Source organism: Idiotropiscis lumnitzeri, chromosome 9, assembly GCF_059441095.1.
Source record: "Idiotropiscis lumnitzeri isolate Australia: NSW breed Sydney's pygmy pipehorse chromosome 9, RoL_Ilum_1.0, whole genome shotgun sequence".
NCBI lineage: Eukaryota > Metazoa > Chordata > Actinopteri > Syngnathiformes > Syngnathidae > Idiotropiscis > Idiotropiscis lumnitzeri.
This window is the reverse complement of record NC_142399.1, coordinates 18,682,332-18,706,293: the sequence shown is the minus strand read 5'-3', so window position 1 is coordinate 18,706,293 and position 23,962 is coordinate 18,682,332. Positions and strand designations below refer to the sequence as shown.

Genomic DNA, 23,962 nt, shown 5'->3' with positions numbered 1-23,962 from the left:
GGACGACATGGATTACCACTACTATGCACGTGCATCACAGATTAGGCATAAAACCAGCAGGAGAAGTGCAAGATTAGGGCAGTTTTCAGAGAAAAACAAAGCGCCAAATTACTAAGTACATAAATGACTATTAAATTAATTGTGCACACTTTTAATCATTGACGCCATTGTAACAAGTCAACTAATCTTGTCAACCTGGGAAGAGGACCTTGGAAAAAAAAAATAACCCCATATTAAATCGCAATCACAAAATTGAGGGGGACAAAAAGAAATCACAATTACATTAGTTTGTCCCACCCTAGAAGACATTCAGGGTTATTTATTGTTTGAATTAATATTCAATAGATACTTCACATATATGCCATTTGCAGCAGTAAAAAGTTAATGTCTTGTCTATAATTAATTTGATAACCAATATTTTTCATGTACAGTTAATAACTTTAAAAACATTTTAAATAGTAATATAGCTGGCTGCCATGTTCATTAAACACGCCACTAGACAACTGTCACATGTCTGTCAATGTTGGATAAGACTACGCAATGATATACAGACACAGCTAGGGAACGGAATGCATCAATAGCCTTAACCATTAAAGAATGAAGCCATATCATTTCCAGCCAATATTATGAAATAAGTCTACCAAGTGAGATTCCACTCATACATGCACTTTGGAGAACAAGCAAATCAGGAAGTGCAGCAGACATGACACTCGTTCTCGAGCTACACACGCATGGACAATACTGAACTCAATACAGTATGTCCTGCTACCTCGCGCAAATGATGAAGAATTCTACATTGGTCCGGTATCTCCAATCGCATTATGGACATAACAACCCAGAAGCCGCTGCTTGCGTTGGAGAAGGTTAAGATCTGAGAGCTCGCACAAATCCTCTCTTGGGCAGATAAGATCATCTCACACCTCTTGCTCATTTAAAAATATTCAGCATGGTGTCGGATTTTAATGTCAATTGTGTGGCGTGTCCCATCTCTAACTGTGAAGTACTCCTTGACCCGGAAATGTTGCCCACACGTGCATGCATGCATGCCTGCCTGCCTGTCCTAGTGCAAGTACAGTTTTTGTAAAAAATTTCCGGAGAACATTCCATGAAGGTTGCTCGCAATTTCTGGGAAACCCTTTGCAAATTTTTGCTATGCATTATGGCATTATTTGTGCGTCTATTGTCCAGCAGCAAATTTACATCCCGTTGGACCCAACATGGACCTACCCAAGTGTTGAAGGTTTGCATAAAAGTGGAATATATCAACAAGTGTATTTTTCAGCCATTGTGCGTTTTTCCAAGCTAATTAATTACTACCACAATCCATGTGTAAAATAAAAAAAAGGCTTCATTTGATATAGCATCTCAGCAACAAAACCCAGGTGTTATCTTATAAGAAGTGTCACAATCGTATAATATAACAATAAAATAAGGTTAACTAAATCGGAACAGAGACAAAGCTAACTACCTACCTGATTTTGTAGTTGGGTAGTGTGTGCTTCTTTTTGATAACCCGTTTGAGTTGGTTGACGATGATGGACGTAAGCTGAGGAAGGGGTCTGCCTTCAAACTGGGACTTGACCTCAAAATCCACGAGTGGGTCCTCGAGGAAGGAGAAGGACCAGTGGGTGAAGGGCACGCGGGTGAACTGCAGCCTCAGTTTGCCCACTACGCGCCTCATTTTAACGAACAGGTAAGCAGACTTCCAAAACACCAACTCCACGTCAATGGCGAGATGGAAGCCGCCGTTGTACTCTATGTCCACCTCAAAGTTGAGTTCCTCCGGCATGCCGTCCTCGTTCAAATGCACCGGCTTTATAAGTTTGGCCGTCTTGAAGACCGGAAGAGAATTACCTAAAGAAATATCTCGCAGGCTAAGACCCTCCAGCAGCCGACCTGCTGTCTTGGTTTGCAGCAGCTCCTCAAACTCTACCTTGATCTTTTTGGTGAGCCAGTGTCTGACGACAGGAGTGTCCCGCAGCTCCCTGAACAGGAACAAAAATATAGCATTGAGGAAATGACATGTTTCGGGCTTGTCCGCATCAACCGAGTCGCTGTGCAGAGGCGGGGACGGTTGTTGTTTGGGGCTGCCGCCGGTCACAGTCGCTTCCTGCTGTCTCGTCGAGGCGGCCTCTTGCGGCTTGGAACCAGCAGAGGCTGTGCCGTCCTGCTGCTGCAGCTGGCCTGGATCGACATGCTGGGAATTAAAGTAATCCTTCAATGCGTTATCAGGCACTACTTTGGCGTACTGCTCGGTCCTCTTGACAAGCTCTGGGCTCCTCCGGTAGATCAACAAGAACTGTAAAATCAACGTAACGACGGCTCCGGAGAATGCAGAAATTAGGATCAGGTAAATCATCTCGAGCAGCTGCTTAGTCGCGCTCTCTGAGTCAAATACTATTCATAATCAATGCTTTAGTCGTGTTAACAAAGCAAGTTCCACCTGGTCGCTTTCGAAGCTGCCATATCATCTGCTTCTTGCCGGAGCTTGGGGATCTCCTCTTGATTGGACAAACGCCTTGACGTCACTCGGCGTAATGACGAAAGTAGGACGTTTTTTCTTGTGGCGTTCATGGTAAACTGTATTAGTCGGAATTTCATCTGAGGGAAGCCCTTTCCACGTTCAACATCCATTCCGAATCAATCCAAATGGGATTTACGAGTCTAACCCGACTCTCAGTTTTTGTTTAAAAAAAGAGTTTGTTCATTAAGCGTTCGAGGAGGAGACGAATAAGCAAAGGCGATTTGAACGTTCGTTCCCACACCACCTGACGTAGAAAGAGCAAACGCCTGATAGCCGAGGCACGTGCATTGGTTGGTCTATAAATTACCTTGTAGGCGCTGATGACCAAAGTCCCCCTTTATCCATTTCCCCTTTTATGTGCGTCTTAACGCCGTTTTGCTTTTAAAAATTGAACCACATTCTTGAAATGAATTAAATAATTGTTATAAACTTGGTCACAAGACCCACGCAAATGACGTCATACTACAACGCGCACCGCTCTGAAGAAGCTGACGCCAAAAAAAAAAAAAAAAAAAAAAAAAAGCTGACGCCCACTGTTGGTAAATTGGTCGCTACTCGCACCGTTTTTATTGTGCAATTAAGGTAGTCTCACGATACACAAAAATCAAGGACAGAGTAGTGTTTAATGCAGACAAGTCATGCAAAACATGTCTCGTAATTTGATAGGTAATGTCACACAAGTAGTATTTTATTCAAGTTTGAGTGAGGTTAACCATCTTCTAACATTGATATTGTATTGATTGAGTGAGTACAAATGTTAATTATTCACATGTACAGAATACTAATTATTAATCAACTTCAGTAAACTATACTGTAGCTCTAACAAGGGTGTCAAGCTCCATTTCGGGGGGCCGATTTACTCCATGTTTTCCATCTCTCCCAGCTGCAACACACCTGATTCAAATGAGCTGGATAGTATTAGGCTTCTTCAGCGCTTGCTGATGAGTTGATCATTTGAATCAGGTGTGTTGCAGCCGGGAGAAATGGAAAACATGCAGGAAGACGCTGTAACAATAAAGGGACACTTGACTGGGCTAAACATTGGCTAAACGTGGCCATATTCCTCATTTCTTGTGGGCGGTTTAAGGTCATTAGTAGTGATGGGTAGATGAGGCATCCTGTATCGTTTCGACACAGTGACACAATGTGTTGACACTGTGTTGCTGAATACTGACACCTGGTGGACTTGCAGGAAATATTTGACAGGGTCATCTGACACTGATCTGTCAAACTAATTTTATCCAATTCCATTGATTAGCGACGTGATGTGTTTTTATATATCCTATTTCTTATTACTTTCCATCGCACTAATTATTCTATTATCTAATTTATATATTTAACTGAATTATTGTTGTATTGCACTGGAGAGGGGAGCTCTCTAATCTCGTTGCACACTTGAGTACAATGACAAAGGGATTTCTGATTCTGATTAGGCATTTGCTTTCACATTATTTTTACATACACGCAATTTCATTAAAAAAAATCTTTGATATTCGAGACGCAGTTGATAAATTAAGAGAACATCTGTCTGAATGCCCAAGTAAAAGTGTTGTGAATGACAATGGACTCATTGTAATTAAAGATTTTTATTCAAAAGAAATTAGTTTCTCCAGCGTTTTGTTATTCAGTCTATTTCTTTTTTTGAGGCAATTTCCCCCGCCTTTGAGAAAATCCTCTCACAAGGCACTGAAGAGGCCGGTGTGCACAACGCCTGTGTGGCTAATATAAATAGGTGAGGGAACGTTGCCTCCATGGACTTCCAGTATAAGAGCGAGTCTTCCGTACGTGCAACGTGTCCTGCTGACATATAGCGCTGCACCTCTGAGTGCGCATCAACAGTGACGTCTTCCATCTTGCGGATATTTAATGCAAAGTAACGCGCCAATAACTCGATGCTTGTTTTGAGCGTCCATCCTGTTGATAGATGCGCTTCCTTATGAACACAGTTTGGCGCGCGACCGCTGTGTCGACACGATTCTGGCAGTGGTCACGTGACTTTCTCAAAGCAGTACGCGCACCGACACGGGGTTTGCCCTGGAAGCTCGGCGCGCGCATCGACGCCTCGGTGTCGCTGGACCCATCACTAGTCATTAGTTTTGTATTGATTTTGTCAAAGCAAATTGATGATATTGAAAATGCAGGCTAATGTCATTTTCGTGTTTAAAAAAAGTGAAAAAAGACATAAATTGATCGTGTTGAAAAATGGACCATCCCTTTAGGAATATGCCTTTAATGTTATAAGCAAGAGATTTTTTTTCTCCGTCACTCGTCATTTAAGACTATTTTAACGTAGCCAATAGTAAACAATTTTCTGTCTTTAAAATAATTTAAGAATGATATCAATGCCTTAAATTTATTTTTCTAATTTTATTAGTTATTGGTATTTGTTCTATGCTGAGAAAGAGAGTGTTTCCCTGCCCATTTCTGGATTTCAGCAGGTGTAACGAATGCAATTCACTTACTTTGTCACCGGAAGGAAAACTAGAATTCATTTGTGAAGACATTTTGCTTGCACTTCTGCTGAAGAAATTGGAGGTAGGCTTTCAAATTTTGGTCTCTTTGCGGCACCGTAGTGTGTGTGTGTGCTTCAAAAGGAACACGCTTCGAATCAGGTTGTTGCGTTCTTTTAGTTGACCACTAGATGGCACTAAATTCTATACACTATTGAAACTGGAGTCTTCTATCCTTCCTCGAATGCTGGTTTCCTGGATATTTTCCATCTCTCCCTGAAGCAACACACCTGATTCAAATGATCAGATAATCGTTATCTTACTTCTGCAGACCTTGCTGATTTATATGGTTATATGATAATTGCCCAAAAAAGTAGGCAATTATATGACTCCTTATTTTGAACTCAAAACAATAGATTGGCCTGTGATCAGTTTTTAGCAAAGGACTCATCGAGCGATCGGAGCAGAAAAGAATAAAAACTGAAATGTGCACAACAAAGACACCATCTTGAAAATTATGTATGATCAAAAATGTTGGCACCGTATTATCTTCTTCTGCATCATACTAATTGGATCTAAATTGGTTTGCATGACCTTATATACCTCAAAACTACATGAACAACGTTGATATAAAAAAAAAAAATCAAGCCACCTTTCAACACTTTCTGGGTGGTCTAAGATGACTTGTCCTCCTATGCCTTTTAGAATCATCGAGTACTGCATGCAAATCATCAAACCGAAAACAAGGCAATAGCAAGGATTCAACTGTATGTCCTATAAAAAAAAATTGATGTGGAAAAACATCTAACTAGCCGTATTACATTTTTCTGAGAGACCCTCAAACGGACCTGGCATGATGTGATCACACAAAACTGGGGTCACATGTAATGTCAGAACAGGGTTTTGTCGCATACCCACAGGAGGTGTTTGATCATTGAACAAACCAATACATTTTCTGGTTCAACTAGAAATGGTATTTAAACAGTCGTCTTCATCATGCTGTTGACATTTTGACATTATGAAATCAAGAAACCCAAGAAAAATCCAATCATATTTCAGGGCTGGCCAGTGCCCCTGTGACCCCCACCTCTAGCGCCGCCTGAGGCTGGGGTGTCCTGTGAAGGAAAGATGATTGAATTACAAGTGTTATTTGTGGCAACACGGTGGTCTTCCTGTGTGGAGTGTGCATGTTCCCCATGTGCCTGTCTGGGTTTTCTCCGGGTGCTCCGGTTCCCTCCCACATTCCAAAAACATGCGTGGTAGGTTAATTGAACACTCTAAATTGTCCCTAGGTGTGATTGCGAGTGTGAATGTTTGTCTCTGTGTGCACTGCGATTGGCTGGCAACCAATTTAGGGTGTATCCCGCCTACTGCCTGAAGACAGCTGGGATAGGCTCCAGCCTGCCTGCGACCCTTGTGAGGATAATCAGACTGGATAATGGATGGACGGAAGTGTGATTTGTTACACGCTTGGTCATGGAACTATACTGGTGTCTAAAGGCTCCACCCTATTCATACTATTTCTATTAGAGACACGAGACAAGTGTCACTGTTTGTAGAAATTCATAGCATGCAAAAAGTCAGTCATCGCTGGGGTGTAGTGGCATTACACGTTGCAGTGTCACTAGTTTTCAAAGGTGAAGTCAAGTCGAAATTTTGTTTTACAATATGTTCCAGGCGCACCAATAGTCCGAAGACACTATTCTGATTAATATTGCATTTGTGGAATGTGAATTAAGCAACAAAAGCCATCCGTTTTTATCCATTTCAAGGGTTAACTAGCTACTTGCTGTTGACTGAAACTGGCATAACAGTGCCTAAGGGTTCAGCTTGTGAACTTCAAAAGACCAAACCCCGAAAACAGGTGCTCGTCGTTACCTGAGCTCTTAGGTCTGAGATGCCCGCCGCCCAATTTCTAGCTGCCCTCATCATATATACAAATTATTTTTGGACATTAGCCTGTAACAGTTGCGTGCAACTATTAAAAAAGTGTGAGTTTTTACGACACCCACATCTCCCATGGGTGTGATGCACTTGACAACTACTATTTTTAGCAAGTTTGACTTTCAGTTTTGCTTGATATGCAAAGACATAAACAACTCAATTAGTAACAGCATTTCTCTTTATAATGCCTCTTGCAGTGGGGTGTGCTTTGGGAGTATTGGTTACCGAGTCCACTAAGACGAGCTATTCAGTCCCTGTACATCCGATGTCAGAGTTTGGTCCGCGTTGCCGGTAGTAAGTCGTATTCGTTTCCAGTGACGGTTGGACTACGCCGAGGCTGCACTTTATCAGCGATTCTAAGTATAACTTTTATGGACAGAATTTCTAGGCGCAACAAAGACAATGATATGAAATCACTCTTAACACAGCTTACATCAAAGAATATTTGCTCAGAATGATGATGATCTTTTAGAGACATCCCACAATCAGGCATTGCTGACTTTGATTAGAAGGAAGGTAAATGTTTAAAATCGGCCGGATTTTTGGTATGTGTGCATGATCTCATTCATGAGAGCAAATCAAAGTCTCAAATGTGGTAGAGTAAATTACTCCTCAGATGTCATCTCTATTTTTTTAGGCATTTTATAAAGAAAACAAAACAAAAAACTAAAGAAGGGAAGCTGCATTTGAGATATAAAAGCATCATAAAAAGCATGTGCAGCTTAAAAAAAAATAATAAAAAGGCCGCAACACCAACATGTACACACATGTAAAGAATGTGTGTCTTCCTCACTTCCCTGAAGCTGTTCACCTGTGAGTTTCCTCACCAGACCCCGTTCTCAGTCAAGTACAGTAACAACTGTAACCAAGAATTTGCAAGGGCACATGTGGAGTTGACGATAGCTTCATACTCGAACATTCTATTCAGCACCATCTATCTAAGTCTGTTGAGTGGTCTCATTATTTTTGTTCTTTCATTGCTAGCCGAGCAAAAAAAAGAGTTCTTCTGCACTGTACTCTATACTTGTCTGCACAATTTCATTTCATTTCACAATGACTCTTCCCAAAGTTCAGTGTCAAGTCACTGTATGAAAGTAGGCAAAGATGCACAAACACAACTGTATTATTTCGGTAAACATTTAACTATTGGTTATTGTCGTAGGTATATAGGTTATAGCCAAGGTTACACAGCAGGGTTGAATAATTGTTGGTGGCACAAAATGACGCACACTCGTTTACTGCGTGACAGTACTTACTGTTTCATTTAATTGTTTTTCCCGCAAAACTTTACTCTAAATGTGTAATTACAGAACACTATCATCAAAAGAATACTCCTTGTAATGTGTACTTAAATTAACTCTTCCTTGAAAAGCTTTTTATTTACCTTTGGGTTTACATAGGATATGCGGTTTGGATAATGGATGGATGTTTTTATTTTAAAATTACAATACCTGGCAAGAAATATGCAATCACCATTTTCATAATTGGGGATTCCATATTTATTTTTTATCCTGCTTGGTCTAAAAATGCAAATGACTTCTTTTTTTTCTTGATTTATTTTCGTGTTTCTTCAAGCAAGAAATTTGCCATTTGAAATGACTTGAGTTTTGTGTCATGTCTGTGATTTGTTTTTCTATAAATTGAAACAACTGAATAAATATCCCCTGAGACAGGTATTTCCATCGTTTTTTTTTTTTTTGCTAGGGGTCGTAAATAAATAAGAACCGATTGAATCAAGTAAATTGCACTGAAACAGTATTCCTTTCTGGGGGTGACGTGTATCGTCTTCAATGCATGGACGAACTCACTTGCCTTGGGAAGCTTTTCTGGAAAGGTCCCTCCCACAACTTTAACATTTTCGAGCAGCACCTGAACGCAGCATTAAATCGACTCTACCTGCTTGTTCTTTTTGAAAGGTGGTCTTTTTTAAGGTGCCGCCACTGGCTGGCATCAACATCTTTAACCTGTATTCAGACATTAACCTGGAGTACGGAAGCGGCTTCAAAAATGAACACTTTGAGAGCATGTACAGAACCGTTTGGTAAGTGCCATAGATCAATTTTACATTACTCATAAATTTTTTTAAGTAGTTGGGAAAACGAGGTTTATTTCATCCCAACACAGTTGCACGTGTTGCAAGTGTTTCCTGGTGGCACAAAGATAGTTGGAGTCCGATTTGACTCATTTATTACATTAGACAGATTATTAATGCTAAGGTTGATTTAAATTCATCTAGACAAACAGAAGGATTCTATTCTGCACCATCTACGATATACCGAAATATACCGTTGTACATCGATAGACAGACAAATGGATAGATAGATAGATGACTGTACACTATACAAATAAAATAGTGGAAAAATATTAATCATAAATTAGGATATGAAAGACAGGCAAATATTAGGCTAAAATGTATAGTATTTGATAATAAATCCTAGTTTGTCTCAAATTATGCATTTTACATATTTGTATTATTAAAACATTGTCATCATTCAGAGAATAACCAAATTCACAATACTGACATGCTAGTAGTTCTGGGTTTACGACGGTGTCCCACTCCTACAGCGACAACGTAATTGAATATTTACTTATGATATGCACCGTAGTATGTATATCATAAACTAACGCTGTAGTAAAGTCAGAATTACAGTATATGTATGAAAAACTACAGAAGTGTGTTGCTGCCACACCCCTAAAAAGCATGTTTTAATGTAATTTGGTCCTCAGGATGGCGATAAGTTTTATTTTTTTAACAAGGTAAGTTATCACTTGGTGCGTTTGACTTTGGCCTTCTTCCATGTTGATGTTGAATGACAGTTGGCAACCCTTGTGTTGCATTACCAACATCTGTTGTTTCCTTAAAGGCCTCAACACACCAATCTACCGTCGGAAAGTCAGTATGCAGTGTCTGTTTGTTGTAGCGTGCAACGTCGTAAAGTCAGAGCCGTTGTGGGGGCGTTTGGGCGGCGTGTTCGTCCGAGTCAACATGTAGAATCAGCTTGCCCTGTCGGGACAAATGATCACTATGATTGGCTGTCAGCTAAGGAATCAGTGCATTTGACAAGAAGGGGAAGCGAAATTTGAAGAACTGAATCAACTTTGCTCGTTTTACTTCAAATTAAACCTGGAATTGGATTCAGGTTAGGGCCTGAGGATACCTGTGTCATGATATTTGAAAGTAGATTTGTCTTATGTATTTCAACTAGGGCCGTCTAAATTAAAGCATTAACTCAGGTGATTATTTTTTTTTTAACTCAGTTAAATATTTTAACTCAGTTAACTCAGTTTAATTTACTTCAAAAATAATTTGCATACTTTGCCAATATTGTGCCATATTAGCTGTACATCTTTAGCACGCCTCAGAACAAAACATCGTGCTGGGCCTTGCAAACCAACACTGCTTGAGTGTGGCGCTTGTGGGCAGTTTTGAGAAAGTGTCTCCATTTAGATCGTATTCAAAAATCAAAGAAAACTATTAGAACAGTCTTTGAATTAAATGTACTTCATATTTTGTGATTTTGCATCAATTCCAAGATATTATTCAAGTAAATATCTGTTACAAGCTTCAGAAAAAATAGTAGTTGAAAAATGTGATTAATCGCGATTAATCATGGAATTTTTTTGTGATTAATTAGTTAAAAAAATACTTGACAGCACCAATTTCAACACATTGACAACATATGATTTAAACCAATTAGAAGTGGACTGGGAAATAATACATTGTAAAAATTAAGACTGGAGAATATTATGATTAATTGTGTAAAATGCATTTCGACGATTTAAGATTTTTTTTTTATGCACCAACCACACCCCCACTGTCCATGAAAGACTTAATCCTTTCAATAAAAAAAAAACAGTTTCTGAGTTTCTGTTGAGTGGTGGACTCTAAACCCGTGTTGCATGAGATGTCGAAGTTGAGAATTTATCTGTTCTGCGGCTGATTTTTCAATAACGTTGGACAAGACTGGAAGGATGCTTATTTGTCCATAATTTCCTACTGAGTGAGGGTCAGCTCTCTTAAAAATACCTTTGGTACATGTGTTTCAGATTCTCAAAATAAATAATGGCACAGCAGAGTTAACTGGCTGTAATGCTGATGTGACGGAAAACTTTTATTAATATTCGCTACAGATTTGTCAAAGTAATGACTTTATTTAAAGCATTCCTTTGTTAGAGCATTATTGATCCATAATTTAATCTGTCTTCTAGAATTATTTCCTCGAGTTGGTTTCTTTATTTTCTGCCATATCATTTGAAAGTTTACATTATTTACTTGGCTTAGCTTTTTCAGGTTTTCTCCTTACTTTATTTCTTAATGATATGCAATCTTATTTAATTGAATATATGTTATGGTATCTCTTTCCAGATGCTTTGATTCCACCCTTTAATATGGTCTTTAAACTTTCTTTCAATGCTGATAAAAAAACAAAAACAACAATTTATTTAGGTCACTGCCAGGCAGAGCCATGTGTGCAACTCTTGTTTTTTTTTTTAAAATCTTTTTAAACACTTGGCCTTCATAATCTAAAGTATTATAGAAGAACAGTTTCGTTCTGTACCTCGTAACTTTGATTAATCAGATGTAAAAAGGACTGCTCCAGTAACTTGAGCTGGAAAGAATTGCGTTGCGTTTTTTTTTTTTCAATAGAAACCTTATTGAAAAAAAACATACACAGGGATTGAGTAGAAAGGGGCTCGAAGTTACCTTCTTAATATCATGAAAATTGTTTTGTGAAAACTTGAAAATTAACATGAAAAAAAAAACTCACTTTAAAAATGCCAACACTTGCCCTAAAACTTATATTAATAATAATAATATTCCCTTTATTAGTCCCACAATGGGGAAATTCGAGATTCGAACCCAGGCCTCCTGGGGAGACTGGGTCCTTAGACCACTCGGCCATCCTGGCAGCCAAAACTTGACTTAAATAATACAAATGGAAGCTTGTTAGTGCAGTAGAATATGTTACGTATTTCAGCAGTCATTTATTTTTTTTTTTGGTTTAGTTGTTAAGGAGGATTTTAGAGGCATAAGAAGTTAACAGTTTGAAAATGGTGGTCACTTGTCCCATTGCTCCTTTTATCATGACAACAGTTGGAACATTTGTTCCCAAATCCAGACAAATGACAGTTCAACCTGCATCCTAACCTTGTGTATAACCTCTACTTTAACCTTTTTCTGTTCCTTTTGAAAAATCTGTTATGACCAGGTGTATGTGTTTTATAAACACATTGAGCGAGTTACCAATTACAAGGCGCAGTGTAGCGAAAATGAAAATTCCATATCTTGTTGATGTCTCTCTTCTCAACTTGTAACAATATAGGGACAAAAACAAATGTCCAATGATGCTAGCTTCTCACAAATTATGCTACGTAGTTTCATACGAGACATTGGAGGTCTAACAAGAGACACACTTGCATGGAATTATAGCCTATAAGCAAACTATTATCATGTGGTTTGTATTTCATCTCTTGAAATCCATCCTGAGCGTGTAGTAGCATGTTCTTGCATTCCCCGAAAGGGAGAAACAATGCTCAACTGATCTAGGGTTTAAAATGATCTTTGATCTTGATGTTTATCCATTTTTTTTGCTGTACCTGAAGTGCAATACCACACATAGCTGCCATGTTTTTTTTGTGTGTGTTTGTTTATTTTTTAATATACATAATCCCTCAGGGGCGGCACAGTGGGCGACTGGTTAGCACGATGGCCTCACAGTGCAGAGGTCGTGGGTTCGATTCCGGCTCCGGCCTTCCTGTGTGGAGTTTGCATGTTCTCCCCGTGCCTGTGTGGGTTTCCTCCGGGTACTCCGGTTTCGTCCCACATTCCAAAAATATGCATGGCAGGTTGATTGGCCAACTCTAAGTTGGCCCTAGGTATGAGTGTGAGCGAAGATGGTTGTTCGTCTATGCATGCCCTGCGATTGGATGGCAACCAGTTCAGGGTGTACCCCGCCTACTGTCCGAAGATAGCTGGGACAGGCTCTAGTGACCCCCGTGACCATTGTGAGGAGAAGCGGTACAGATAATGAATGAATGGAGTAATCACTCATCAATCGCATTAATGGGGACCAAAATCCCCCAAAAAAGGTGAAAACCGAATTATTTTTTGATTTTGGGAGGATTTGTGCCTTTATGAGATGAGATGAGATGAGAATGGTGAGATACAACAAGGGAAGATGCTGAGTCATTGCAGCCAATCAGCTCACGGGATAAATCCACCCGTGCTCTCATAGGTCGAGCTTGCGCCGGTAACCAATCACGCCCCTTGTGTTCATGCCATGGGTATGTGAAAGCCTCAGAGTTAATTCATCTTTTTAAAGCAATGGGTCTTTCCACAACATGGCTGTATTTTTACTTTTTAAATTTTTTTTGACTAGTTTGGAAAAACCCGCAAACTCTGAAAACTCAAAACATGAAGTTCCAAGTGGGGACGAACCACTGTATATTTTATCCAGAAAGTGTCCATTATTGCGTTTGAGATTCTCTTGGTGGCTGTCACATTAACCACATTTATTATTTATCGAAGACTTTAGCGTTGATCAGGTTTATGGTAAAACGTGTTATCTTAAGTCTGGTGCTGATACTGAAACAAATGTCCCATTCTCATGAGTGTATTGCATGCCAACGTACATGGAAAACGTTTTTAATGTCTTGTGATCGACCTGCAATTCATTTCCTTCCTTTGCAACTTCAACAACCACTCGCACCCTTAATGTCTTGATGATTTGAACAAACCACACAGGTTCATATAATCACAGACCGTTGCTCGTGCCATTTTTCAGTTGCACGCATGCTCAGGCAAATGGATCTCGGACCGTAGCTTTATGATTTTAGAAATTGTCTCCAATGGCTGCCTGAGTTGTCCACACAGCCTTTATGCTTCAGTCACAAGTCAACTCTATACAATCACCCTTACTTTATTTTAATGAATCAAATGTCAACAACAATGATGGATGATGAAGATGAAGTTTTAAGATGATGACTGACAGTAAAACAACACTCAGGGAGCGAAAGTTGTGTTGGCATTTTGCCTCTGTCATCTCGGAGGAAAATGATTTCCGTGTAAAATGTGTGGCAGTGAGCAAGAAGAAAACTTATCAATCCATCAGTTTAGTTATTGATATCTGAGCAGAGTCAGTGTTGAGTTTGCCGGAAAAGCAGGAGTGGACTCTAAAAACGCAGGCTCAGAGAAGAGAGATTCGTGATCAAAGAATTTATCACTCCAGTAGCAAAATCTATATACAAAAACAGATCTATACAAACAATTACGCGGTACCGAAAGTGGAACATAAATCGCTGGTGGAAAAATCACACCAGGAAAACTACGCGAAAAACAGAAAACGCTTGCAAAAGGCAAGGAACAAAAACCGAACAAAAATCGCTTACCACCAAAGGGTAAGATGAGCCAATTGGCGAGCAAACACGGCCGAGAAGGACAAAGCCTGGGTGCATAGTCAAACGAGGTCGAGAAACACGTAAAGCAGTTACCAGGAATGGCGAGAGTAAACACTTGGACCATGGACATGAGCACAAGGGAATAATCCGACGCTGAGACGTCAGCGCGGCGCGTTTAAATAGCAAGGTAATCATGGTATCAATGGGCAACAGGTGCGTTGCAGGTCGGCGTCTCTCCAGCCGTGACGACAAGACAGGAAACAGGTGCTGGAGTGAACGCCCCCACGTCAGCTGAGCAGAAAACAACAAAAACATGAGGCATGACAGAAACGGATCATGACAGTAAGAGAACTTAAACGAGAGGTTGCAGTGTTTCAAATTTAACACAATGGGCCCTATTTTTATTACAGATGTAAGTCTAATTGTGTGCATGGGTGGAGTTTTCTTTCTTTTGGTATTTTGCTAGACTTTGCACAGGTGGTATTGGACATAACGGGGCATTTGAGTCTTTGTACAGGGATGTGAGATGGGACGTATTTTCCCGGCCAATCCACTCGACATCACTCATGTGCATCAAAATTAGGACCGTACAGAGCACATGCACTTAATAGAATAAAATGGACTACTATCTACTTCATGTACATTGCTGTTATTTTAGCCTGCTACGAGTTTCAACAGCACACACATCTCAAGAGTAACTACTAAATGTAATAAAGTAACATTATAAATGTAAGAGTGATTGTAGAACTAAAAATCTGAGCCTGCCACAAAGATCGACCAACCATAGTTTACTAACCATGGCATGGCAATAATTTAAGTTTGTCAATGTGTTAAAGGTAAATGACATCTTGCTTACTGTATAAGTTATCACTTCAAGGATAATGGTCGAGCCCCACGCAAATTAAAGTTTTATCTTTAAGCAGCACCCTGCAGGATTTTGAGTTTTTAATTACTACTGCTTGCTGCGGCAAAAAACAAAAAAAAAAATGCACACTCCTTTCTTAGAGTGTAGATGTCATGGCAGGAGAATTTGAACTTGATTCCACTTTCCAATCAATGTCAGTAAAAGGCATATTATTGGCTAATCTAGAAAGATTATTGTGACCATTTATGTTGTTTTTTTGGGGTGTCTATAAAATGCATAGTTTTATGTAAAGCAGCATAAAAACATTTATGCCGGACAAATTCTTTTCATGGAGCTCAAAATGCCTGGCCACGCCCTTGAGCGGAGTTCTGGAACAGTTGAAGCTCATGGCAGGACTTCTGAGGGAGGCCTTAGCGGGGCGAGAGACAGGAATCGAGGCGGGAGGTGACACGGCTGTGGATCCAGGATAGAAGCTGAACAAATAGGGAAGCAACATAAACGTATAACATGTTTCCCAATGATGAGCAAGACCCTAATCTAGTGTACAGTTTGCCTTCTTGTATTTCTTCCTCTTGTACTACTTCTCTTTCTTTGTATTTTTTTCAGCAGCCTGGATCACGGACATTTAAAAATAACCCGGACTCACGGTGGCCTCTCGAAGCTGAATTGAGTGGGCAGCAATATTGTGTTGCCATTGTCACTGACAGCTTTTGCTCGATTTAGCTGCGCACCTCTACGCCCATACGCGTCCACATTTGTCTCTCTCTCTCGGTTCCTCTCTCACACGAGTGTACTCGAAACAAAAACAGTTGATGAATATTCAGAATGTGGACGTCTCGGGCTGTTTCATTGGTCCACTCTAACGCGTTCAGTCATTTCATTGACTATTGGTAAATCTAATGGAGGCTCGAAGCGCGACAATAAAAATTCTGAAATAAATCGCATCACATTAACTCATTCATTGGCAGCCCAGGTAAAATGAATGTACTACTATACCCGTCAATGGCAGTGAATGAGTTAAAAGACAGGGCTGGTTCAAAGTGTAGGGAAAAGTTGCATTTTATAGTCCGGAAAATACAGTACAATATTATCAAGTGCTTTCTTTTTCAATAAAGAAATATTGAACTTTGTTGTTGTTTGAAGCAGACAGAATCAGCTCTGAGCCCGTGGAGGACACAGACACCACCACCATTGTGGCAGAATTTGTGAGTACTTTTGTCTTAGATTCTCTTCTTCAGCCTGTGTTGACTGTTTCTATGTCTTAACACTTCATTTTCTTTTTTGCTATATGCTGATTACCCTTTGTTCCCTTTGCACTTGTCTTTTGCTATTATACAAGGAGATGTAGAACTGAAAAAACTGCCGCAAGCACACAAAGATTCACTGAGGAACAAGAACAAGTTCCAGCTTGCTGTGTGATGCCTTTGCAGTTATTTTCTCCTATAGTGGCAGGCTTATGTGTGTCAAGCTTCATTTTAAGCTTCCACAAAAGGTTACTTTATTTTTAGCTTGATTTCGTTTTCTATTATTAACAGGTCTTTCCTTTTTTTCTGTTGCAGTCTTTAGAAGCCAATTATCCGGTGCAAGTCACTGATCCTAATAGTAAGTACGTTACTCAAAGCGAAACATACAGTCTAAGACAATCGGTTTTGGGATGCTTGTTGACTTCTAATGTATTAGGATTCGTAAGCTATTTCATCATTGACTATGGAAAGTAATTATACGGTAATATTTCTGTCATTTTCTATACCGCATATCCTAATGTTTTTCACAAGGAGCTGGAGCCTAGACCTTACGTCCTTTGGGCGAGAGGCAGGCTCTACCCTGGAATGATCACCAGTCAGACATCAGGGAAGTGAACTGCCGACACCAGCAATGCCCATGCAAGGATCATCGCTCAGTGCCTATCACTTAAGCCCATATTCCACTGAGCGGCGAGTATTTGCAAATATAGTAAACGTTGGTTTTTCATCAGAGTTCATCAAGGTCGCAAAGATGTTGGCCAGACATTTGCCATCAGATTTAATGGTCGCAAAAAGTCCTGTGAAGCGGCAGCTCGCTAATTCAATGCTAAGTGTGCCGGAGCTTAGAGGACTGTATGTGTTTCACCTTAGGGGTGTTGCGGATGCCTTAACTACTTACTTGAATCTACCAAATTACTCAAACCGAATTAACTCAATCCAACTGTGGTGTAGAGAGAGCAAGAGGGAACCAGATTCAACACTTAATACAATTTATTACAGCCAAATAATTGCTTAATAATCTTCACTTTATATGACCAAATATAGCAACATAAATTTAGTTGGGCGCCCAAATTAATATTACTGAATGTTCTGGCCAACGTTGCCGCGGTTACTGGTATTGAGGAGGAGGAGAAACTGCTCCTCCGCTGGCGAGTGAGCGAGTGCACCTGCTGGTCGAACGTCGGAAAGGAGTCCAAACGGCGAGGGTGGGTGGCTGCTGCGATGACAGTGGATCCGGAAGACGCTGCCCAGTCCAATTGATGCTCTCAGTCCACCGCTGTTGACTGCGACACACCGCTAATGGCTTCGGGTGTCCTCTCGTCTCCGTCGTGTGAGCCAGCCTAGCTTGCCAACTCACGCTCGATGTCTCGGCCGGCTGCCGTGCTGAGAACGCGCATTCACCTCTCGAAGCGTGTTCACGGTCTCCTGATTGCGGTCACACGCTCGCCGTGGTCTCACCGACCAACTCCTCACTTAAACTTATCCGTGCGACTCACTAAACTGCTCCGTACTCGTAAAATGTCTCTCAAAAGGTTGTTCAACTCGCCGCGCGCGCAGTAATATTTTGTGCACTGTACACTCTCGCGAGACATAGGGAATCACAATCACAGTAAACTGCCGCAAAACAAACTAGTGCCTATTTAAACAGGTGAATTAAAGGCAGGAAACAAAATACAGGAAATTATATGAAACAAACTCCCATATATTAAACAAACATGCCCTTTTAACCCCTTACAAATCGCAGACCCTTCAGTACACTAAGAATACACAAACACAAAAGGGGCTGCTAATTCTCAGCGCTTTTGAAGATGTCGAAATTCTCCGTTCTTAAAGACTTAATTATAAATTATAAAGATGCAAAATATGAAATAATATTGAAACTTCTAGTAGTATATCATGACTATGCAAAGTCAGCATCTGACTGTTTTTGTTTTGTCTCAGGAGGGTTTCTCGACTCTGTTAAATCATTTCACATTCCAGATCGAGAGTAACCTTTTCAATTATTTATGCCTGCACCTCAAAGACTTACCTCTTCCTTCCCACTAGCCATTATTGTCTTGGAAAGACAAAGAGTACAGGATCAGAAGTACTATTGGTAATGGCTGGATGGGCTGACAGATCCAAATACGGTACCATTTGGACTGCAACGCATAACAGGCGTCAGACAAAGTGAATTTCAGAGGCCTCAGGTAATAACCAATCATGGCTCACCTGTTTTCTGAAGCTGAGCCTTTTTTGGTCATTAGCTGAGCCCTGTGCAACTGTGATGTCATTTTCACACGAAAGAAGTGACAAAATGGCCGCCCCCTGTCATGGGTGGATTTTACTGCTTAACTCATATTCCACAAACGCAATATGAACCAGAATGCCATGTTTCGACATAGAACATATTCTTCTAAAGAACATTTTTGGTTTGTGTTCCCCTTTAAATAGTGCATTTCCTGCGTCAAGTTTAGAGGATATTTTAATGATAACGTGGATATATCAGTTTGGGATGTTTCATCATGGGTGCAATTAATCAATTTGTATTCAGACTCCTTTTGTTGTCAGCACAAGAGTTCAAAATGTCAACAGCACAGTCACCGTCATTCATTTCTCTTTGTCCTTATCAATGTATTGACTTGGATTACGATCAGGAGTCCCATGCTGACTAATGACATTCAATACCATCACTTTGTCTGACTTCCTGCCTCACCCGTTCTGGTATGCGAAACTTGATACCTCTTGAGTGGCGGTGGGATCCCAATGGGGAAGACTGTAGATTCTTCAAGATTACAGATTAGACAGGCTACTCAATGTCATCTAACCATGTAAAAAATGGACATTAAGAAATGATGACATCAGTCCTGACATGACATTTTTTGGCAGAGTTTCATTGTTATCTGATGTGCAATTCAAATAGTCTAATAGTGCTAATGAAAGCGTCCAAAACCTTATCAGGTGAAAAAAAGAAAAAGAGGAAAAAAGGAAATCACAGTCATGCTACGTAGTAAAAGACTGACAGAAAGAAACTACTGGCGGGATAAGTCGAACAAAGAACAAGCAGCAGATGTGACGCAGAAGACTCCGCCCACCAATAATCACCACGGGGACAGCGAACAGAAAGAAAAACAGGATTGTGACAATTTTAGATTTTTAATATGATTAGTAATTTGTGGTAATTACCCTTGCTAGACTTTCATTTTCTCAACATTAAAAGAATCAGTCTGTGGGGAAAAAAATACACGTTTTTGTGTGCATGTGACAAATTTCATTTGAGTACAATGTTTTGTAGTATAACGTGCCATGGGAAATGTTGACGCTGTAAGAAAACACCAGGTTTTCTTACACATATGTTAGTGTGTGTATTTCAAGATATAACCCTTTTACAATAATTGTTCTGCTGCTCCTACAATGTAATGTTGTCTTGCTACATCAAAACATCGGGGCCCTCGGTTTACAATGAAATTACATTTGCATGCTTCATCTGAATTTGTGCGCAATTTGAAACGCAAAGTAGTGTAACACTGACATACGAGAACACATTATTGGAGTCGGAATTACAGTAAATAATCATGTGAAAAACACTTCTGGGTTGTAAATATGAACTAATTTAATGAAAAACATTAAGTAAGGTGGGAATCGAGTGTACATTTGGATCTTGAACCCTCATTGAGGACTTAATCGGGCTTAATCCACCTCTTACTACCATCACTATCATGTTGCGATTATAGAAATCATCTTTGCTACGCAAAAAGGCAACATAACAGCAAAAGCAATATTTATGTAATAACACAACCAAAACAAAACATTTAAATTAATTACTTTAATAAATCAGTAACGGCTACATGACACCGCCATCTCTGTGTGACCTATATCTTCGTTGCTTTCACTGCAAATTTCCCCATTGTGAAACTAATAGAGGCCATCTTTATCTTATCTTCATCTTTTACATCATCCTCACGTGAGATGCTGATTGTTAAATTGATTAATGTGTCATACTTGGTTTGCTCTGACCAACTTTGAAAAGGCCCACACAGGCTAATTTTAAATCTGACTGTTTAACGAAGTAGTCCCTTTGCTAAAATTGGACATTTCAACTATATTGGTTTGCACAAGTGATTCTGAAGGCTCTCTGTAGATTACATTGATATTGCAATGTATAGAGACTGAAGTCTGACTTAACAAAAAAAAATATATGTACTGGGAGCACCTGCAATTGGCTGGTAACCAGTTCAGGGTTTCCCCCGCGACCCTAGTGAGGACAAGCGGTACAGAAGATGGATGGATGGATGTACTGGGAGGAGTTATAGTAAAAAAAAAATGCTATGATCCATCCATCCATTATCTGAACCACTTCTCCTCAAGAGGGTCGCGGTTGTGCTTTAGCCTCTCCCAGCTATCTTCGGGAGTAGGCGGGGGACACCCTGAACCGGTTGCCAGCCAATCGCAGGGCACTCAAAGGCGAACAACCAGCCGCTCTCACACTCACACCTAGGGGCAATTTAGAGTCTTCCATTAACCTCCGATGCATGTTTTTGGAATGGAAACCGGAGTACCCGGAGAAAACCGACGCAGTCACGGGAGAGAATGCAAACTCTACACAAGAAGGCCAATCAAACCCTGCACCTCTGCACTGTGAGGCAAACGTACTAACCAGTCAACCACTGTGCCGCCCAAATGCTATGACTTGAATAAAAAGAGATATAATGTGCTACAGTAATCATATTTGTAATTCTTTATCTCACTTTCAACCACCATTTAATGTCATGATTCATTTTTAGTTCATCTAAATGAGAGAGAAGGGAGACTGGAAAAGGCAATTGTGGTGGACCAGCGATGAGTAAGGGGGAAGTTAGGAAGAAACTAACAAGGATGAAAAATGCAAAAGCAATTGTTCCTGATGACATAACTGTGGAGGCTCGAATTCTAATATGAAGTCTCTCCCCCAGATGCTGTGACACTCCACCTGAGCTCCATGCCCTCTGGATACTTGAGCCCCTCCAACAGAATCAGGCAGGTCAGTATCAGGAGTATTACTGAATTGTTGGCATCATAAGGTGTCATTTACCCATGACAGAAAAATTGCAAAAAATGTTGGAATAGGGTTTGTCACTATGTGGTTTATAGTGATAGATTTAATTGGCAGTGCTAAAACTCGAACAATGCATAAAGTAGACCACCGTCCGCACGTTACCTAAACAAAAAGCATAAGTACCAAAATAATTAAGAAGGGTTAATACATAAGATGTTTAATTCAAATACGATTGTTAATGCTAAACTTGAATTATTTTTGTTTCATTTTCAAATTCACTGGTGTACTAAAATAAAAACGAATAATAAAGTTCAGTTAGTTGTTGACTTGCATTACTGAACCGTGAAAAAGCATGTTTTACTGCTTGAATATGATGCTTAATTCATTCGTGACTTCTTAGAGAATGGAGTCTGCTCCTATTTGGGTTTTCGTAAAAATGAACTGAAATACTCATCCCTCAAAGGAAAATTCAAATCATACTCTGCTGTAAGTTTCACTCCAAACCGAGAAACACGTCACAATCTTGCAGGTGTGCAAAGCGTAAATTCTGTTACATTTCTTAATCCCTGCTCAAAACGGTAATATGTTGAAGAGTCCACAATAAAGCACTTAAAGATTTGGGCTGGTGAAGATAGGAAAATATTTTAATCAAATTGTGTCAAGCATCGTGTATGAAGGTCTTGTTTTGTATCAGCCCTCTCCAGTTCTGACGTGATGTTTGTCACATTTTTCTCTAAATTTATGTAAAGTTGAGAAGTTGCAGATTGCCTCACGGTCGCAAAAAAATGGCATGTAAAATATTAATAATTTTTGGTAAATTACTTTCTGGTGGCCACAAGTCTAAGGCATATACGTAATCTGAATCCCCACGATGAATGAATTTAATGCATTTCTAAGGTGTAATGAGTTCTGCCTTGGTAATCGCAAAGCAGATATGCAATTAAGGACATTTTTCATTACCTAGCTACATGTTTTTATTGGTTGAATGAGTATCTAATGATTAGGATATTGATCTAGCTCCTGCAGTGTTTGTTGATCATCTGATCAATTGAATCAGGTGTGTTCCCGCAGGGAGAGATGGAAAACAGGCAGGACACCGGCACTCGAGGAACAGGATTGCTTTTGTTCATTTTTATTTAAAATTAAATGTCTTTTTTTTTTCTCCGATGAGGTGAGGTTACCCAAACACTCCATCCATCGGCTCCTGGTCCGGCCCCTCTGTCAAATTTTAGAACCCATTGTGGCTCGCCAATCAAAAAGTTTGCCCACCCATGCTGTAAATGATACGAATTGAAAAAGTCTAGAATACCTCTGGAAACTAAAGAGAAGAAGAATTTGCATCTTTCAAGTTCCATCTACTGTGTTTTTTGTTCCAGCCAGTGAAAGATACTGAAGAATGTACCTGCCCAACATCTACGTCACCAGGTATAGCATTTTTTCAAAGTCATAAAATGAAACAAATGAAAATAAAAACGTAAAATAATGATTTCTTTTTGACCATATGAATTTTCCAATCCACCCTATTCATTTCATATACATGTCCTTATTTGTATGTCTCTGCCAAGAAGACCACCCCAAAGAACTCCAATTACAGCTCAACAGCCCTTGTGAAAAGTGCTGTCGTCGCGCACCTCCTCCCAAGATCAGTGACCTCCTGAATGACAAAGATCTTCTGGATTTATTGCGACTCAAGCTGGACCCCAACCACTGCACCGTCAAAAACTGGAAGAACTTTGCGAGCCGCTGGGGGATGAGCTACGATGAGCTCACCCTGCTGGAATACCGGACCCAAGGTTCTCTGTCACACAGCCCCACTCAGGAGTTCCTACTGCGTTACAACCAGAAACCCGTCACTGAGCTCACTGAACTATGTCGCTTTTACCAGCGAATCGATGTCTTGCGATTGTTGCAGAGCTGGATGGAAAAGGATTGGCCGTCACGCTGGCAGCAAGCAAATTAACTTCTTTCACTGATTTCCCGCTGGCTCTTTTCCCTCTTTTTCTTTTGCTATGATTTTTCTCATACTGTCTGATTGGACCACAATATTGTTAACAATAACTTTTTCAGGAAATTATGGATAACCAAATAATATTTTTAAACCCTCTGTAATTTAACACTCAGTAGTGTTAATTCTCCCGCGTCAATGTCTCAGTTTTCAAGTTTTAGTTTTGAATTAGTTGATAACGATTATTAAAAAATAGCGTTTACGGTGTATTTTAAGTTCTTCCATTAATGAATCACTGCAATTGCTTGAAATTGAAATTTTGTTTATGAACGGGCAGAATAACACTCGTGAAGATTTGGTTACAGTGCCCTGGAAGAGATTTTTTTGGGGTTTGTTTAACTGGCCATCTCAGTACATATGTAAATAAATACTTGACTAAAAACATATTTATTTCACAGCATTCATTGAATTGAGAACATTTGGGACCTTCTATCCTGCAGTCTCAAATCCAAGTCCATAGAAACTCATTTCATTGCTATTGCATCCTTCTACCTCATGCTAACCTTTGATACAAAACA

The 23,962-nt window shown here is 39.9% G+C and overlaps 2 protein-coding genes across 8 annotated transcripts in view; one reads left to right on the top strand and one right to left on the bottom strand.

The window, feature by feature from the left end:
* The window catches only part of pdzd8 (PDZ domain containing 8), a 45,122-nt gene extending 42,135 nt beyond the window's left edge, over positions 1-2,987 (bottom strand). Inside the window, exon 1 of the mRNA XM_088304194.1 lies at positions 1,473-2,987. Within this exon, the coding sequence (XP_088160320.1) occupies positions 1,473-2,359 (887 nt within the window). The 5' untranslated portion in view covers positions 2,360-2,987. The remainder of the gene's footprint in view (positions 1-1,472) is intronic.
* edaradd (EDAR-associated death domain) lies at positions 2,074-23,950 on the top strand. 7 transcript variants are annotated; one of them, XM_088304202.1, is made up of 6 exons: positions 2,074-2,350; positions 16,328-16,386; positions 16,741-16,783; positions 21,357-21,424; positions 22,816-22,864; positions 23,005-23,950. In XM_088304202.1, the coding sequence occupies exons 1-6, from the start codon at positions 2,332-2,334 to the stop codon at positions 23,397-23,399; spliced, it is 633 nt and encodes a 210-aa protein (XP_088160328.1). In that variant the 5' UTR covers positions 2,074-2,331; the 3' UTR covers positions 23,400-23,950. The 7 variants fall into 7 exon arrangements, with proteins under 7 accessions (XP_088160328.1, XP_088160326.1, XP_088160324.1 ...); XM_088304200.1 differs by having other exon boundaries at positions 16,325-16,386; XM_088304198.1 differs by lacking the exon at positions 2,074-2,350 and adding an exon at positions 8,832-8,959 and having other exon boundaries at positions 23,005-23,948.
* The last annotated feature ends 12 nt before the right edge of the window (positions 23,951-23,962 follow it).

Coding starts and splice junctions, on each gene's coding strand:
- edaradd (XM_088304195.1), top strand. CDS start 8,926: ATGAACACTTTGAGAGCATGTACAGAACCGTTTG. Junction 16,784..21,356: donor GCAAGTCACTGATCCTAATA/GTAAGTACGTTA, acceptor TCTCTCCCCCAG/ATGCTGTGACACTCCACCTG. Junction 21,425..22,815: donor CCTCCAACAGAATCAGGCAG/GTCAGTATCAGG, acceptor TTTTTGTTCCAG/CCAGTGAAAGATACTGAAGA.